The sequence below is a fragment of the Numenius arquata genome, chromosome 2, assembly GCF_964106895.1.
Source record: "Numenius arquata chromosome 2, bNumArq3.hap1.1, whole genome shotgun sequence".
Lineage (NCBI taxonomy): Eukaryota > Metazoa > Chordata > Aves > Charadriiformes > Scolopacidae > Numenius > Numenius arquata.
The window spans coordinates 24530962-24550919 of NC_133577.1; the positions used below are offsets into that span (position 1 = coordinate 24530962).

At 37.0% G+C, this 19958-nt stretch overlaps 1 protein-coding gene across 2 annotated transcripts in view; it reads right to left on the reverse strand.

Moving 5' to 3' along the window:
- Positions 1–758: 758 nt before the first annotated feature.
- ERO1B (endoplasmic reticulum oxidoreductase 1 beta) overlaps positions 759–19958 on the reverse strand; it is a 29466-nt gene continuing 10266 nt past the window's right edge. Inside the window, exons 3-16 of one of the 2 annotated variants that reach the window (XM_074162241.1) lie at positions 19863–19946; positions 19421–19462; positions 15471–15553; positions 13468–13541; positions 10688–10808; positions 10551–10597; positions 9409–9420; positions 8548–8574; positions 7341–7433; positions 6938–7184; positions 6027–6096; positions 4741–4827; positions 3382–3515; positions 759–2444 (exon numbers count right to left, since the gene is read on the reverse strand). In XM_074162241.1, the coding sequence (XP_074018342.1) occupies positions 2384–2444; positions 3382–3515; positions 4741–4827; positions 6027–6096; positions 6938–7184; positions 7341–7433; positions 8548–8574; positions 9409–9420; positions 10551–10597; positions 10688–10808; positions 13468–13541; positions 15471–15553; positions 19421–19462; positions 19863–19946 (1182 nt within the window). In that variant the 3' untranslated portion in view covers positions 759–2383. The remainder of the gene's footprint in view (positions 2445–3381; positions 3516–4740; positions 4828–6026; positions 6097–6937; positions 7185–7340; positions 7434–8547; positions 8575–9408; positions 9421–10550; positions 10598–10687; positions 10809–13467; positions 13542–15470; positions 15554–19420; positions 19463–19862; positions 19947–19958) is intronic. The other variant, XM_074162249.1, reaches the window with a different exon arrangement.

Genomic DNA, 19958 nt, shown 5'->3' on the forward strand with positions numbered 1-19958 from the left:
CCCAGAAGGAGGTTGGAAGCAATTCACTCTCCCCATAAAGCAAGGGGAAAAAGGGAAGAAACAGTTCTGAGACTCAGATCTTTCCTGGGGCAGCACAGACAACACAATTTTTAAATTTTTTTATTTTTTTTCAAATAAAAAATCCTGCCTAAAGCTTTAGGCACTATAATATATAATAATACAGAAAACCCAGCTATACAGCATACTTCACACAAGTGAGCCCACAGGTTCTAGCCCTTGCAGGTCAATCCAAAAGGCAAGGAATTAATGGCCGACAGAAAACCACACTCTTTCAATATATACAATTACTCAGAAGAGTTAGATACTCAGGGTGTAACTCATTTCCCAAACACAGGTGTTCATATCTGAGCTAGTCACCTAGATTCCCACCTCAATTTAATGGAGAAAAATCAACTCTAGGGTGCAAATCACTGCATCCTAGAGTGGGTCATACAGAGCTTGAAACAGCCCGGGTGAATCCACCTAGAAGTCACCTGCTCTTCTCCACTAACTAGAAGAAGGAAGCCTGTGGTGACTTGCTCAGACATGGATGCTCTCAGGCAACAGAGGCTGCTGGGTAAAAACACATCCCCAGACTGGCATCAGCTTTCTCTAACTCCACGTTAAATTATCTACTGGCTTAAACAGGAACTTAGGACTGGATACCAGCTCATTGCCAATTCATACAACTATCACCAAAGTTTTGTGAGAGTGGGGGTTTTTTAGTTTGTTTTTTTCCTGTGTGGTTTTTTTTTTTTCCTTTCATTTAGCTTATCCCAGTTTGACTCAAGAGGGTTTGCTTTCTTGAAAAACTGTATTTTTTATAGTAGCAAGTGTCAGCAGGATAGTCCATCTCATTTCCAGTCAGGCAGAAGTTTGAGGCTACTCTGGAAACAAAGGACATAGAGCGTATTCCAGCTTTCAGAAAATCTCAGCTGTAAAGGACCACATTATGGAAGCCAACACAGTTGCAATCAATTATATAAACAGGTCATTAAATATCTGGTTGGGTGAAAAATGTTTAAGAGCACTTTATTTTGTGAAGACTTATTTTTTAAAACAGAAGAGATTTATCTACACCGTACCAGCACTTCGTACATTCATAACACCTAACTTCACTTTGAAACATGCTGGTTTAAAAAAAATATAATAAATTACTTCATTTTAAATTTAAACCAATATTTGGTTGCTACTCATCAGCAGTGTTGTCTTGGAATTCTGTTTTGGACACTGATAAGTTATCACTGACATCTGTGGACAATGATACACAAGTAATTTCTTATTTTATGAAAGTCACATTATTAACATACCCGTTTTATTACGCTGAATATCCTTTTAAAGAAGATACAGATAGGGACTTTGCATAGATAGAGTATGCAGTATTAAATGTCAGTATGATTATGAATTTTAAAAAGCATCTTTTAAAAGTGAATACAAAAACGAGTTCTTATCTTTTTTGCACTGACCTTTTAACATAGCATGAAAACTAACCCATAAAGAGCAAATCTATTTCCACAGCTCAAAGATTGAAATGTGCTATTTTAACATTTTAGACATTAAAAAGACAATTTCTGGAAATTGAATTTGTGATTACAACCTAGAAAATAAAATACTGATTTGACTGACAGAGGCTTTTCAGTTAGCAGCACTCCACTAACCACCTCCCCCTGCCCTTCTGCATACCCCCAAGCAAAAGCCGGTAGCCAAAGGGCTGCAGAAAAGCCACTTCCAACGGTGCTGCATCAGAGACAAGGCAGTTATTTTGAAGAAAAAGGAGCTTTCTGAAAAGCAGCACATAAGGAAAAAAAATGTTGATATCAGCAAGATGCAAAGGAGCTTGGTATGGAACAAAATTTTCTGCTCAGTAAATTTCCTACTTTTAAGTAAATTTCATTATTACAGTAACAAGTCAGAACTCAACAAGAACCTTATTTCCTTTTCTTTTTTTTTTTTCGTTTAGTTAGCCAGAATCAGCATACTCAGTCCTCAGAATATACTGAAGCTCAGTACTGGGGAGAGGCAAGAGGCAAACCACCTCTCGGGACAGGTCAAGTCAGAGTGGAGGTACATATGTTTTCATATAAAACAACCGTCTCAAAAAGACAAGGAAATAAAGAAAATTTATGTAGTTTCAGTACAACAGAACTGCGAGCAGAGAACTTAAAAATAAACAATTGGCATAATTTACACATTTAAAAACTATATATTTCATTCATAAATATCTTTTCTAATTAATAACCATTCCTAATTTAAACATAAATATTCAAGTTGGTATTTGATTTTACTTTTTATCAGTTCATGTGAGTCCTGTAAGGATCAGTTCCTTCTGCTCAATGCAGTCATGTAAATGGTCTTCACTAATGGGGTTGTGCAAAGGCCTTCATTACCTGGTTTGTTGTAATAAAACTTTAAAATTCTGCAACTCTCTTATACTTGTGGAAAGCCTGTAAAACAAAAACCCCTTAAGTCTTAGTAAGTCAACTGCAAAAGAGAAGTGCAACTCATGATCTTCCATGGGGGGGCTTTTTGTTTGTTTTGTTGGTTGTTTTTGTTTTTTAAACACAATTCAGTTCCAAAGATTAGCTAGGATACTACTTTCCCTCAAAAGATCTACTGTCTGACTCTCCATTATATTTACATACTATACTACAGGGATTCAAGTTCAGATATATTTTAAATTTTCCCGACTTCATTAAACATCTATAAAAATCTCTAACCAGAGGGAATAAACATTAATTATATTCTTTCAAACAGGACCAGACTGTTATATTCAAGATCTGAAGAACTAGAATGATGAACACAGCAAGTTCTACACATCTTTTAAAGCCATTGAAATGTTTTCTTTCACCACTTGAACGGGGTACATTTTTGCTCTTTTCAAAAAACTAAACAAAATTAAAGTTTTAACAACAACAACAAAATCACATTATACACAAAACTGCAAAAGCCTAAGGGCTAAATGACAGCATTAAAAAATCTCCAAGTATTTTTCTTCCCTTTCACTACTTTTGATGTACACACATTTAAAACAGAAATAAATAAAAAAAACGGTATAACAGCTCTGTTCAGTGCCCAAAACTGAGGAGACATACGCAAGTCTAATGCTTAAGACTGTTTGAGATTTAAATCCAGCTTTCACAAGATGGAATTTATGAGATTTGAGATAAAGAGATGAATTGGATCTCAACACACAACGACGACCAAGGTTAGCAATCAGCACTGCACACAGTCCGTTTGATGGCATTCATTTTATCAATATCACTAATAATAATTCAGCCTTTAAAAGCTACAGCTACACATACAATCCCATCTTTCCACAGACCTTGAGTGTTGACACTGAAGTTTTACTGTTTTTCTACTATAAAAATGATGAAAACTTACCTTCCAAAGGCATTTACAAGAGCAACTATTTCTTGGCGCGTGAGTTGAAAACCTTTTGATGGGCTATTTTCAGGAAGGCTCTGTATTTCTTTCTCAGAAAACAAGATCTTCAGAGCGGTTCCTAAGCCTTGAGTCTAGAAGAAAAGTCCAATGTTTTAACATAGTAAAATCACTCCTTCACTTCCCATCTCTTCTCAGCCACAGCAGATATATATGAAAATGCCTGTTACAACACTTCCAGCTGCCTCCCGCCCCTTACCTTACAGATGCCCCACTGCTGCAGAAGCTGTTGGATCAGATCTCCCCTTCCCTTCTCCCTCCCTCCTCCGTGTAAAACTAGGTTTTATTATGACGTATCACAACACTTCTGCTTTTTCCAACTCCAGCCCCAGTGGCAGACATTGCAATTTCAGTTTCAACCCCCATTTTCTATACAGAAATAAGAAGCTTTCCTTATTTCCCTTTTTAAATCAGGCTATAGAAACAACCATTGGATTTTGACAAAAAGTAGTTGAGGCTGGCTGCGAGAGAATTTTCTAGGTCAAGAAATCTGGCCATATTTCATTTTGTGTAAGAAGGAAAAAACAGTAATAGATCAGAAGCATTAACTAGGACATGGCAGGCAGAACTCTGGAAATTCAGTAGAGACCACCAGATTTTTGATCTTATAAATGTCTTTGAAAACTGAACTCTCATAAGCTTAATGTTATACAACAGTATAGTAACAGTAGGCACCCCAAAGTAACAACTGTTCCCAATCTGGACTTGACATTAGTATTGAGTTTTAAGAACTTGTTCTCAATTGAAAAAATAACAGATGTCCAGAAACTGAAATTCTGCTTTTCAACTTCCAGCTTTACTGTACACCTTTGCATTCATTTGCTGCCTTCTGCATCAATTGTGAAAATCTGAATTACTTTTTTTTTTTATGCCTCAATTCGTGGAGTTCAATCTCACACTGAATTTTCTAACAATTAACCAAGTGCAAGCCAGGAAGGCTTCCCACAGGTGTTTCTACAAGGCTCACCTGATCACTGAATACAGATAAGATACTGACTGCCAGTAAGACTTTGCCATGAAGCATCTTCTCTAAATACAGTTTTCTCAGAGACTACAAAATATACCTTTTACTAAACTAAACAGCTGTAGACTAAACAAAATAAATACTTTTTAAAACAAATTGGTTGAACAGTGAACTAAACATATGTCCATTTTTAATATATAGGTAAGGATAGCAAAGACCAACCATGTGCAGAAAGTCTGAATGCTAAAGTAAGAGGCAGCCTGCCAAACTGAAACAGATGCTTATCTTCTAACCTCCCCCCCTTGCCACGCACACACACATAAAGTAAACTATACCTGCAGTTTGCCCCACAGCCTGCATTTATCACATCCAACACAATCCATTATGCGGGATATGTTCTTGAAATGCAATCTGAATTCTTCCTATCAGTTAAAAACAAAGTAAGAAAACAACACTAACTTAAAAGGTCTCTTAGCTTTACAAAAACAGAAGGTTAGCTAACATAGTACCACTAAAATACCAATTCTTTGTTACCAAAACTGAACAAAACCATTACCATATGTGGTCAGGCCATAAAGGTCCACATAAACCCAGAATTTTGTTTCCAAGCCACTGTTAATAATTAATTCCTCAAAAAGAAACCCCACAAATACGGGACATGCAGAGTAACGCATGGATGCGGTACACTGAGTTTCTAGGAACTTGCTCAAAATTTTCTGAGATGCAAGTACTGTATCTGTGTCCCTGCCCAATTTTTCTACCATTATTCAAATCCCTTTTGAATCAACTATCTTTTTGACAAACAGGCAAGTTACAATTCACAAAGGACATTTCCTGTCCAAAGCTATGGGTAGATTGTTGCTTTGTAGCTTCAGTCAAAGTGGAAGCAAGCACAGCACAGAACTAATTAAGATGATCTCAATTAAATATTTAAGATCAGAAACACACTAGCTGAACTGCTAAACTACTAGTACCTTTCTAATAGCATTCTTTCTAATGCTGAAGAAATTCCATACTACTACTGAAATAAGTATTAAAAGTGTTAGTAAGTATTAAAACAGACCTTTATTACTGAGCCACGCTCCAACTGTGGAATTGTAGTGCATACCAATCTGAACACCAGCATGTTAACACTGGAAGCTACTAAATGCAGTAACAGCATTCACATTAAGTTCCCATGTTTGGGAACTATGCCTTTCTAAGGTTAAGTATAATATTATATTACATTATATTATACTATATAAAGCATCTGTTTTTTAAGCAAACGTCACCGGGTTGGTCGTCAGGGGTTTTTTTCAGATGCCTATGTGAAACATACTCTATTTAAAAAACACCATTGCATTTACTGGTAATACCAATTCAGCTCATTTGCCTCACCACAGTCCTGACGGCAGACCCACGGCACTAAAACAGAGGTTTCAGTCTGCTGGGCTCAGGACACCACCTTGCATTCATTTACTACGAAGTAGAGTAAGAGACCTTGGATACAATTCTGCTAGTTTTTACCCCTGCCTTTCCTACTCTTGACAGTATACTTCTGGTAGGTAGAGAAGTTTTCTAAAATAACACTACTTCATTCTAAAATAGGTATTTTGGACGTCATTCAGAAAACCAGCTTTACCTTTAATGACTTGGCTCCTTTTTTATCTCCAGCAAACATGGACTTTTCGTCAAAGTGCATATGGAAGGACCTAATAAAGGCAAAATGCAAAAAAACCAAACACTGGCATAAACTATAGTGTTCCATCCAGCTTGGTGAGCAGCTGATGTCATCAGTGTAAAATACTTTTCAGAGTTCCTAGTCTTTGCAGAATAGCTCTTAAAAAAAATTACTGAATGCTCTCAGTTTTACTATTCAATCACTGCAACCTAAAATCCGATATTTGCAGTTTTGTTGAGGATTCTCTTCATTTTCACTGATCAAGATATCTTTCTAATACACACTGAAATTGTCTTAGTGTTTGTCTTTCAGTTGATCGTTATCTGACCACATCTCAAATACCTAGCAATATTATGATTAGGGACAGCAATGAAGCCACACAGCACATTACCAATCACAAAAATTAGCAAGAAGGTGAGCAGAGGAACTGGATTAAAGAACCTTTCAGAGCAAAGAGAAGGAAGAAGGGATGGCTAAAACCCCAGAGCTTAAAGTCTGTGATAAAAGCTAGATTACTCACTGGATCGTGAAAAGACTACCTGTACTATTTTCCTTCTCATAATGAATCACATACATATTATGCTGAAGAATCAGAAAAAGCAACAAACGAGGAATAGCCCAGGGTGTTGTGTGGGTTTTTGTTTTGTTTGTTTGATTGGGGTTTTCTGTTTTTTTAAAGATTGGTACATTCAAATCTCAGAAATATTCATCTCTTTCCATCAAATGTACAAATTCCTCTTGTTCTCTCCCATTACTTTAATTTCCTCATTCCACTCTCCTCCTTGTCCTATCCTATCAAGGAGTCATCTACTCTCACTTGTGAATATAACAGAGAATTCCAAACTATTGATAAAAGAAATCTTAAGCCTTACTTTGTATCCCTGAAGATATCTAGTAAAAGAGCTTTAGATTCAGCATCCTCATGGCCATTTCCAGTGTAAAGGTCAACAACTGAACGCTCGAAGTATGGTGCAACCTTTGACAAAGCACGCAGCTCTATCAAGTATAAGAAATACAAATTTTTGAGCCTCCTTGGTCCTTCTCCTTTGGTTTCAATAGGATCAAAGCGACGAGTGAACTCTTTCACATTTGGTCCCCAGCGAGGCTTCCCCCATGTTTCTACACAAAGACAAAAAAAGGCAGGGGGAATAAAACATGCATATTAGGAAAAGAATGCAACTAAGTATATTACAAAAATTTTCAGAAAAAACCCAAAACAAATACGTTACAGATATTGTAAGTTCCACTAAGCAATTTTACCTAGACTTAAATTACCTTCAAGAAGATAATTTGCACACAGGTGCAAGTTGATGCTAGCATGAAGTCCAGAAATGAGTTTATAAAACACTCTTTTCTCAAGGCAAAGACCTGTGCAGAACAAAAGACAAAACCACCAAACTAAATACTGGAAATAAAGTCTTTAAATTAATATACCTTGATATTTCAGTGATGCAAGTCTGCACTGTTTAACTTTCAAGAGTTATAATTACAGTACTTCAGCATTCTTAATAAGCCCTTATATCCACCACAGGAAAAGTTTACCTCTTATTTCTTATATAGTATTACTAAGAATGAAGTTTCACATTTTTTACTTGGTAATTTAGTGTTCTAATTAAATACAGTCAAATAGGCATCTGTTCAATTAGTACAGATAAACTGCCACACAAAAATAAGATGCTTACGTTGTCTGAACAACAAATTTGTAATACTCCTGAATTTTAACAGTCTGGAAACCAAAACTATACTGTGACCCACCCTAATTAGAATTAAATGTACCACTGAATTAGAGTAGTGACCTTACAGAAAGACATATAAAAAAACCATAGAAAACCTTATGGCATTGGAACACAGCAAAAATATTTCTTCCCAGCTTTAATGTAAATTCACTGAAGACTTAAATGCACAGAGCAAAACGTTGAAAAATATGACTTTGATGGATACAAACTTTTACAGCCTAAACAGAAATGTAATGGCACTGGGTGGCCAGAAAATGCAATTTTGATTGCTACAGCTGTAATAATAATTCCATTTAAATATGAATAAAAAGCAAATTGCTTTGCCTTCTGAACACACATACTTATGTTTGTTTACATACTGGGACCAGCACCATAAGGAACTTTAATGTTTTTGAAAGGTGTTTTCACATAAAAATCTTAGCAATGTTACTAATAATCACATCCCTGCTTATGTGCCTAAAATGAGCAGAAAATTCAAAGTAACTGTTACTGACGTGAACTCCCCCATTATAAAAGACGAAACAGTGAAGGGTTTAAGGAGTAGACCACCTAAGTGAATGAGATTTTCCAAAGACCACCAAGAAAAAAAATAAAATTCTTCAAATGATGCCCAGAAGCTCTGCACAACTGATTTAAAAAAAAAACCTACACTATTCAAAATATTTGGGGAGAGAAAAAAAAACCCCAAACTACAGCGTTTCTTCTAGTGAATTTAACATTATATTAACCCATCCAACAGGCTTTACCTTCTAGCCATGTGTAGAAAGATTCTCCTGTAAATACAAAGTATATAGTTAATTGAAGAGTATTCATTTTCAACATTACAGTATCCTTATATTACTATGCAGACTAACGTTAGCTGCCATCTGGAAATAAAGCTGAATATTTTAGCTATTAAAGTGAGCATGGGCACTGAAGTGGTTGAGCTTTGAGGTTAGTTTAAATCTGCTGGGGTCAGAACAGAACAAATACAAGAATGACCATGGCTAGCTACCAGTCAGGGCATTCAGAAGTGTATTGAAGCACAAGCCTGATTATATGCACTAGTGGTGAAAATTACATCTGATAGCCTTTACCTTGACTGCTAACTGTCTGAAGGTTTCCCCTTAAGCTTAGATTTTTCTGCCTGAGAGCTTTCAGGTGACTGAAAAAAATCTTAAAAGTCTGTCTCACTGTAGACAGAGCAAATGCTTTTTCGTCCCACCCTCTCCCCACCTTCCCAAAATCAAGGACATTCAAGAAGGTACAGAAAAAAAATCCCTGTCCCTCTTCTTTTAAGGGATCTGACATCAGTATCAATGGAGCTCTGGACGAGACCAAAGAATCTTTAAATTCATACATCTCCAGTTATCTTGTCAATAAAATTATCACAACACATTCTGTTACAAGGATAAGAACCAACTACAGAACTGTATTTTGCTCTTATCCACTCCTTCCCCCTACTCCAAATGAAAAGTTAGCCCAATAAAAACATTCTGATAATCATCTGCATAAAAACATAATTCTCCTGCTCTCTGATGCAATAGCAATAAAGTGAATAAATCAGATATCCAAAACTTTAATGCTTGCTTAATTTTTGCAGGTCAAGCAAAAATAAGATGACTTACCATCATCTCCTCCTTAAGGGGAAATAAAAAAAAAAAAAAAATTCCATAAGCATTAAAAAGATAAATTTCCACAGCAAAGCAGTAATGAAACACAGGCTTTACTACAAACAGTGAAAAAGTGCAAAACACCTTATTGTAATCTACAACAAAAAAAGGCTACTTTCCATCCTCTTCCTTCTCCTCAAGACCACCTGAGACTAAACACATTATAATAATGAAAGTCACTAAGAATTTGAAATCTTAGTAGCATTTGATTCACATGTTCTTGAAAACTACATTTTAGCTTCAGAAAGATGGTTAGGAAGTTGTCGCCTTCAGTTCACATTATTTAACAACCTGACCAGTGCTCCCTTCTGAAATTCTGATCCCTGAGTTAAACTGCTCTTACAGTTCTTTTTATTTGTGTATACAAGTAATATATTATCTCAATATTTATAATTATGAAAAGCTATCTTGATTTTCTGATGTGTGGTGTGTTTTGTAACTTAATCTATTGGCTAATTGTTAATTTTTAAGGGAAATGAGACACTGATGGGAAAGCCGATTCCTTTGGAACATCAGGTTATAGTTTTAATTTTAAATTTGAAAACTCAAAACCCAAGACGTTGACATACTTTCTTTTTAAACATTCTTGCAGATAACAGACTTCCTAAGTATCTGCTCCTTCTTCAAATAATGCCATTATTTGTACTTCTGTAATACACTAAATATTATGGATGGAAAATGTACAGCTACATTACACTAGGATGACTGTGAGCTGAAGTGATTAAATTAAACACTAGGGAAAAAATAAAGAGACAAGGGAAGAATACAAGAGTGCTGGAATTTTTGTTGAACTTTAATTTTCTGGTGTAGATGGGAAGAAGTTACTGTGACACTAAACAGTTTGAAATTTACTTTAGTTTCCACTTTCGCTCATCTGACATTAATAAGCCTATTCAGATGCATAAGATTAAGCATGTCTGTAATCAAGTAGCACAAACCTTAGTCTAATTATTGTAAATGGACAGCTTCTTCTACACAGGAAACTAACAAAGCAGAAAGCAAACCTACAGACTGCAGATTACTATTTGTATCACTTGTACTGGAATAGTCACTATGTTAAAAGAATGGCATTAGAAAATAAAACAGGCAAGACCCACCCCTACTAGGTGCCAGCGGATTTAAAGGACGATAGACAGATCGAGGCCTAGAAAATAAGTTAGAAAACACAAAAATCAGTTTTAAGCTAAAATGAAGCACAGGTATAAGAAATAGGCTTCCTCTCCCTCCCAATTACTTGAAGCAGTTTTCTTCGTAGATGCTGTTCCACACTCTCCAAGCAGAAGGACCCTTGTATCCAGTGTAACGTTCTGGATTCAGCAGCAAATCCACGTACTGTGCATCTGGAGATCTCTCATCTAAATAGGAAACCTTTTGTTACATATTCTAATTGATCATTTTAAAAAGATCCAATTTTAAAAAAAAGTCACACATAATGAAATATGTCTTATATAATACTATGCTGTCTTCCCATTGGATTATAGATGTCTTGTGCATAAAAATACAGCTCTATACACACTAAATAGAAAGCTCAAAAGTATATAGTTTATTCCAAAGTCTCTTGTGCGGCCATAACTTCTATAGTCTCTGAACACACTCTACATGGCTTCAACTCTACTATAAATACTTGTCATGCAATGTGTTCTCTCACCCTATGCTAAGGTATAAACAGTGTTTTGTTTTAAATGGGCTTCAAATTCAGGGGTTTTTTGCCTGGCAGTGTTTGGTTGGGGGTGTTGCTTGTTTGAAATGGGTACACTGCTATGGGGGCTTCTTAATAAAGACAAGGTCAAAGAAGTGTACCTTGTAGTTGGTACATATTGTATATTTATTAGCTAAATCCCTTTTTTCCCCAGATATCCCTGTATACTGGTAGAAAGTCTGGATCACATTGCTTAACTGAACAAACTGGCAGCATATTTCAGAATGCTCTGTTCATTATGGCAAGAAACATATTACTTAAGCAGCATTTCAACAAGTTATACCCTCATCTCTGAGGTTCACTACTGATTCAGGCAATATACACAAAGAAAATTGTGAAACAGTACTCTCTCTGCTTGAGAACTCTGTACAAATAGAAACTTAAGTTTTGAGCTACAACCAGTACAAAGCAGGAAGAATTCCCTCTTCTTTGAGAAATTCTAGGTTAAGAGCAACTCTCGCTTAAGAAAACCCACATACAATACAAGCCAGTAGTCCAGAGGCTTATTCATAGGAAAAGGCCAAGCGGTGCCACCAAGTGTTTCCTCAGATGTTGAAAAAAGCTACAGAAACAGAGAGTGAAAACTGCTCTAAAAAGAAGAGATGATTCTGCACAAGCAGTTAAGCATCGCTTAAGCAGCAATAGCAAAAACAAAGAAAAGAGACAGACACAAGACGCACAACACAGTGAGTGCCAGATGGGACAAAATCAAATTACAGCTTTATTTATTTCTTTGATGGCATGGCTAACCTAAGCAGTTCCTACACTTCCTGGTCACTTCAGGTCTCCACTTTTTCTTCTTGTAACCCATATACAACTGAATCTATGGGGCAGTGCAACAGAAGTACAGAAAGCTGACCTGGGTTATGTAGTTTTTTTCAGCTAGATCAATTCCCTTATCTAGTTTAGCATTAAGCCCAATGAAAAGCTAGTGAAAAGTAAAAAACTGGTGATACAGCTTCGTGCTACAGTTGAGTGAATTAAGAGCTCTCTCACCACCAGGAAGAAAGAAGAGGAAGAAAACAAGAGTTTTTACCTCCCCTGAGTAAAGTTATTCTCTCTCGCCTCTCCCTGCTCCAGCTCACAAATTCACCTGATAAGCCAGTCCCATCACAACAATCTGGGAGATGGGAGAGAGATGTCAACTTACTTTCCTGCTGTTCAAGTAAGCTGAATCAGCTTACCATGCAGAAAGATGCATACTAGAGCACAAAAAAAAAATAAAAGCACTCGAAGAACACGGCTGGTAGCAGTATATCCTCCTTCACTAGGACATGTCGTAAGGAGAGATGGAGGTAGAATCAGGAACTACTTAAATTGGTATTACTACTAGGAGAGATGCTCCTAAACTATACCTTTGCTAACTGAGTCCTCTTAAGCAAGTAAGCAGCTTGAAGATAGTAGAGACAACAGCAGCTTCCTGCATATAACAGTTCACATCTACAATTACGCTCTTCGAGTATTTATTACAGTCACAGCTTATACAGAAAATTTTCACACATCAGACGCAGCAGAAGTGCTGAAAGAGAACCGCAGTTGATACATCCACCGTCCACTACAGCTGCTACTTTCTCAGGTGACACCAAACATTAGACTAAAGATAGATTAAAACTTCTTGCATTATGCTCTAAATCTTCCTAGCATAGAACACTTTCTAAGGTATTTATTGAAAAGGCCTTTGGCAGTCATTCCTAAACTTGGCAATTCTCATGGTTATCTGAAAAACATTCCTTTGAGCTTTGAATGTTACAAGCAAGTAAAAGGACTCACATCTGTGGAGCAGAGGGAAGACACAATCTAGTATCCTAATGTTGTAGCAATAAGAAAGTTGTTACAAATAAGGGTGAATTTAGCGCACGGATCATTTCAAAACATAGCAAGGCTGGAAGAGGAACAAACTCAGTCCAAGCATAGACAGTAGAATAGCAACAAAAATAATAAAGTAGTAAGAAAGTGAATCAGGTGCAAGTAATTTGTCTAATATTTGTGCTAGGTGCAACTCTTTTGTGAGCAGCAGCTCTTTAAAGAAAAATATATGCAAAACTTCTCCCATTTACCTCCTCCTTTATTTCCATAACTCTCCTGTCCAGTATACTAACAGGGGGTCACAGTGAATCTGCACTTCGTAGACTGTCAAATGTTCCTTGTAAAAAGTTGCAGTCTTTGCATGTAAAATTACATGAACCATCACATCTCCGTTTAGCACAAAAATAAAACTTTTTAAAAATAGTTATTTGCAGGGAAAATATAATCTTCTGTGTTTTTTAAGAGACAGCAAATAAAACAAACACTCTGAAAAAGCTTAAACATTTTACCATCAAGTTCACAAAAATGATCCTGTGAATCATCGTATCTTGCCCAGTCAATGAAAGCCTCCTTACTTTGGTTACTGAGGGGAAGAAAATACATTTTATTTTAAACTTTTAAATAAACAACATTAATAAGAGCTACCAAAAGAAACACAATCCACATATAGTAGTTAACTTGGAACTGAATTCTGAATTACTGTATCTGACACTTGAGAATATACGGAGTTACCACCTGCTAGCAGCACAGAGATTCAAGCAGGCAATACTTTAAAAAGTAACTGCAATGCTTTAAAGAGTCATTTTAACATCAGACAGCAAGAAAGATTTCACCATCATTATTTGAACAAACTGTGCACTGGCAGTGACTTCTCTTTCTTCAGAAAGAGCTTGGTAAAATACTTTCGAAGCATACATCTTTAAACAGTTTTCAAAGTACTATTTTAGTAACTGTCACTTGCAGGGGTGGAAGGAATCATCGTATTTTCTTAATCTGTACTTCCAACAAGATCTACAATAGTTAGCCTTGCTTTTTACTGGGAGATTGGGCGTCTAAATGCCCCTTCCAAGCTAAATGACTCTATAAGCATGATTTGTCTTAAGGCTTTTAAATAATGATGGTATTCCACTCCCCCTAGCATTTTCAAAGGTGTACGGTACCAGAGAGACAAGTACTTCGAAGCTCCCACACTATGAAACAAAAACAGCGCCAAAAGCTGAACACTTTCTTCCATGCATCTGTGCAGCACAGAACTACTGTTGCCACACTACTGACAGCAAAACATAAGCCAAGATTGGGAACTCTGCTCCAGGGTGCAGTGAAGCACCTTGAAATAACAAAAGAAGCCTTTTGTGTTTGATCAAATTAGTACTAGCGCCATTCTACAAACAGAGGCAATTTTATAACAAGATGTTTCTAATCTTCTGCCAAATCACTATAGGAGATTTTTTATTTGGCCTTAGACGAGGAACTTCTCCATTAATTACTAGCAGGCAAGATTTGATAATCACAAGAACTACAGCTGATAATGGAAAATAACCCAAAACCATGGGGCTGATGCACTGCTAGGTAGAGCAGAGCTCTGCCTACAAAGCACAAACTTTTCCTGCCACTTGCAGGATCCATTACCTGCTCTCTCCCAACTTTAATCATCTATCCTACTCTCACAAAAGGCATTCTCTTTAGCTCTCCATACATGTACTCAATATATAGATATTTTTTTTTTTTGCCCTATAGGAATGGAAGAGAGTTAATAGCTCCTTATTTCTCCTAAAAAGCCTTGGATGAGGGCTCTACCCAGTTGGGTTTAAAACACCACACACCAGGCAGTCCCATTTTGTCAGACAACAGGAAAGAGTTTCAACATCTCCATCAGGTAGAACTGCTGAAACCTAAAGACACCACACCTCTCCATCAAAAGTAAAGAATTGATTTTTCTATTTCTACTTTTTAGAGGTGAGGAATCTGGTAGAATGCAAGTTTTTTTAAGTGGTGTCACACACACTTTCCTACTTGGGGGCAACACCATCCTGCAGAATTCCTCCCAAGCAACCTTGACTGTGCCATGCAATAAGATCAGGGAATTGATCCAAGCTAAAAATAACTTTGCCAGCAACAGAAGTAACTTGTAAGCTCCCTGATCTGGTTAACTGAATGATCACAAACAGGCAAATCAGTGTAACAGAGGGACAGAGCAGGACAGAATCCCTTAATCCAGCACAGTCATCAAGAACAAAGACTGATATTGGTAAAAGGTTGAAAAAAGGTGGGTATCTGACTCTTGATGCTGTAAGATACCTCTTTCAAATCATATAAAAGCGTACCTTTTTGGAAAAAAAAATATTATCACTTAACACCTTTACCTTCAGATGTTCTTGCATCATTTCACATTTACTTTCTAATGGGCTATGGAAAGAACGGAGAACCAAAACCAGCACATTGCAAAAACAAGACAGACAAAATGGAATGCTCTTTTGTTACTGTTTTTGTACTAATGTAAATCACAACATACCTTAAGGTACTGTTAACTGCTCCCAGTTTGTTAGCTTGCTCACAGTCTTCCAATTCTTTGGAATTATTTGCTGCTTTTGAATACTGTTAAGAAAGTTCATATTTAATATGCAAATGAATTACATAAAATCCTCTCAGAACAGGTGCCATGAAATGTATTTCTAGGTTTAGCAGAAATTGGCTAGTATCAGGGAAAATCATCAGGACCACTTCTTATTTCCATTGTTTTTCAATTAATTTCATCAGGTTAATTTCACTCTGTGGATTTAACTACCACAGAAAGTTCAGCTAAAAACATCAAAAATTGTTTTGTCTTTTTTTTTTTTTTTAATTAAATGGAGTTCTAAAGTGTTTCAGATAGCTAGCTACATAATTGTCAAAGAACACTCAAAGACAAGCAGTGTCCCAGCTATAAAGATACCTTGTATTTCGCAAGCATAATTATAGACCAAGTTTCTTGGTCACTTCAGTAAGAAAATATATCAGTTTTTGCCATTTCCCCTCACATTTCAGTTAATCCTATTCATTAGCATGCTTTAGACACACACAGATATGGAAGAGAGGCTTTTCAAGCTGACATCGAATTTTTATTATTTTAAAGCCAGAAGTGAAGTATTTGAGCTGAATTCTGATTCTACAATATTTTTTAAAAAGTAATCCACTAAAGTAGACTCTTACGATTAGAATACTTCTAAGGAAAACAGTTGAAGAATTAAAGATTAAATTGCACTATTCTTCAATGATATGGTTATGTCAGCAGGGAATTTGTTAAATTGGTCAGCTTAAAGCTCAAAAAATCCTCCTAATACTTTTGGAACATAATAGATAGCATCAGTGCTCACTTAAAAGATAAACAAACCCTATTTCCTCTGTTTTGGTTGGGTTTTTTGTGTGTATGTGTGTGTTTTCTTTTGCAAACTGAGCCTTAGTTTTACACAGATTTCTACCTTATCACAGTCCTTAAGAAATACAGAATATGATTTAACATTAAGCAACTGATAGCTTATATAAAGCTAAACTGGTTGCTTCCCTTCACTCCAGGGCACATACATACTGACATGAAGGATTAATATCCAAAATCAGCTCAAAATAAAAACATAAGCTAAAGGCTTTGGTCAACCCTTTAGAAATTGCAAACAACAGTAATAATTTGATAAATTTTAAAAGAAAGACTAGTTCATTTCTGACGACAGACTTGTGGTCAAGATGCAAAACTCCTGTTATTTTCTGCATGAATTTAGGAAAGTTGCACAGTTTCTTATCTGCAGTGCATGCACATCCCAGAATCATAGAACAGCACAGGTTGTAAGAGACCTGGAAAAATCATCTGGTCCAATCTTTTGTGGGAAAGGGAGCCCACGTGAGATTAACTAGCACCCTGTCCAGTCATATCTTGAAAACCTCCAGTGATGGGGACTCTACCACATCCTTGGGGAGATCATTCCAGCAGTTGATTGGTTGTATTGTAAAATATTTCTTATATCAAGATGAAGCCTCTCTTGGTGCAACTTTTACCCATTGCCCCATGTCTTCTCCATGTGACTTCTTGAGGAGAGAGAGTCTCTGCTCTCTTTGCACCTGCCCTTTAAGTACTGGAATACTGTGATGGGGTATCCAGAAAGAAAAGACCTAACTCCCTCAGTCTTCCCTCACAGGGCAGGTTGTCTAGCCCTTTGATCATCTTCACGGCCCAACTTTGGACCTCCTCTAGTCTGTCCACATCTTTTTTGCATTTTGGGGACCAGAACCGGACACAGTATTCCAAGTGCAGCCTGACAAGTATGGGATTATCCCATGCCTATCTTTGCTAGTAACGCCCCTGCAGATGCAGCCCAGGACCAAATGTGACTTTGTTGCCGCAGTAGTACACTGCTGACTCAGTCTGATGTCCACCAGGACCCCCAAGTCCCTTTCAGCGAGGCTGCTCCCCAGTCACACAGATCCTAGCATGTACTGGGCTCTCTAGTTACGCTGTCCCAGGTACAGGACATTGCATTCATCTTTGTTAAACTTCATACTGTTCTGGCTAGCCAGCTCTTCTAGCCTGTTCAGGTTTCTCTCTAAAATGGCTCTCCCATCTGACATGTCTACCTCATCAGCCGGTTTGGTGTCATCAGCAAACTTGGTGAGGGTGCTTTCAATCCCATCATCAAGATCATTTATGAACATGTTGAACAGCACGGGGCTCTGTATTGATCTTTCAGGGACCCCATATGTGACAGGCTTCCAGTCTGAGTAAAAAACATAGATTAGCACCTTTCTGAGTGCTACCTGTTAGCCAGTTTCCTACCCATGTTGCAGACCACCCATCCAATCTTTATCTTGCCAGTTTGTCCAGGAGAAGGCTTTGGGAAACAGCATCGAACACTGTGCTAAAGTCCAGGGAAATTACATCCACCGCTCTTCCCATGTTGACAAAAGATGTTATTTTGTTGTAGAAGGCAATCAGGTTAGTATGGTATGACTTTGGTAAATCCCTGTTTTTTTCTAGTCATCTGCTTTATTTAGTTTGTAATAGTTTCTAGGAGGACTTGTTCCATTACTTTCCCAAGGACTGAAGTAAAACGAATGGGCCTGTAGTTTCCTGGCTCCTCTTTTGGGCCCTCGTAGATGGGTGTGACATTTGCCCTCTTCCAGTCATCATGGATATGCCCTGACGTCCACACTTTTTCCAAGATTATAAACAGCGTCCTTGCAACAATGCCAGCCACTTCTCTTAACACGCTGGGGTGGATTCCATTCAGGCCCACAGATCTGTGGGGGTTGAGCCCTTGCAAGAGGCTGCAGACCAGCCCTTCCTTTACTACTGGTGGGTTGACCCATGTCTTGTTGTAACTACTTGATCCTGTGATCTGGGGTCCAGCTGTGCTAGTAAAGACAGAGGCAAAGTACCACCACAATACATACCACAAAAATTGTCAAAAAAGAAAGGATTTAATTAGAACCGTTCAGATGAGTAAGCAAGATGACTTGCTTTAAAGATGCGTTTGCCAGAACCAATACAAGAAAAAACAGCAGAACCTAATGAAGGCCAAAAAAGTGAAGGAGAGTAAAAAACCCAAATAATTTAAACCTTGTTAGGGGCCTTGCCCATAACAAATAATTACTCTACAAGGAACTTCTCACTCAATTTTCTTGCATTTGCCAGGTGTGGAGCTCATTCTTTAGCATCATATAGATGTTAAATGGAAAAATCTGAACAAGGAATGGATCTGACCTAGAATGAAGCAGACACTGCTGATGAAATAACATACTGAGATGCTGAAGTAAACATTCCGCATGTCTAGAATTGCAAACCAAACCCTACCCTGAAGTGAAAAAGTTACTGCCAAGAATATCATCCTAAATTTAAGGTTTCAAACAGAATCAACATCCAAGTCTCAAAACATATTTCCAGACTTCATTATTCTTCAGTGTTCAACAGCAACAGCTATTGGATCAGTGCTCTGCAACCACTGACTAAAGACAAAGTATCTGCTCCTGCCAAGGCAGGATCTCCTAAGAGCAGTTCCTAGCAGATAACAGAAAAGAGGTGGGCAGGAAGCAAAATATTAAGTTAAATGTTGTAATCTTGAGGTACTGCATCCTGTTCCTTGCCTCAAAGATTAATACAGAAGCAAAGTTTTTTCACTGTACTCAGAAACGAACAAAGAATTTTGCATCAGGCTTTCTGCAGCCCTGTACTGCTGTCCCTGCTCATTCACTGAGTCAGTCTGCACCAGCTCTCAAGCTGTGACAGACTCAGAATGACACGACAGTACCAGCTATGTACGAAACACTATTATGCATAAAAGCAAAAACGTAGAAGCCACATATAGAAACTGATCAGTTATGTTAACAATTTCATCACTATGCCAAGACTAGAGGTTTATAATAAAAAGCCACACAGCTATTGTAATGTTAAATTAAAAATAAAATTAGAAAGAACTTAGAAAGTAAATAACTACTTACTTTATTAGAGCTCCCAGCTTTAATTCCAACAGGTATTTTGCTCTAAAAACAAAAAATAAATCACGTATTTCACATTTTTCATAGAAATGATTAGGCTGGGTTAAAATCTACAAATTAGATGTCATTCCTGCAGAGGTCAAAACAAATTTGGTTTTAAATAATTAACTTGCTCCTTTACCTTTTCAACGTTATATCTGAAACAGTGCTAGAGCTTAGAAGAGACTTATTCTTAAAGTTATTTGTTTTATTGATAAATTGGCTAAGACCTTAAAATATTCCGGTTCTATTTCTTCTTTTGAAATGGAAAACAATTTTATTGTCACCCTCTTATTCAAATTTAACTTCTCATTAATAAATGTTATTGGCATAGTATTAGTCACTGCAAATTAGCACACTTTTTAACCAAACAACCTTTTTCTAGTTCATATTATTTGATCCATACCTCAGGACAAGGCTCTACATGACAATCTTTGATAGAACAATGGCCATCATCAGCCCAAAATGGGCACGGTCTCTTCAGGTTCACCTAAACATACAA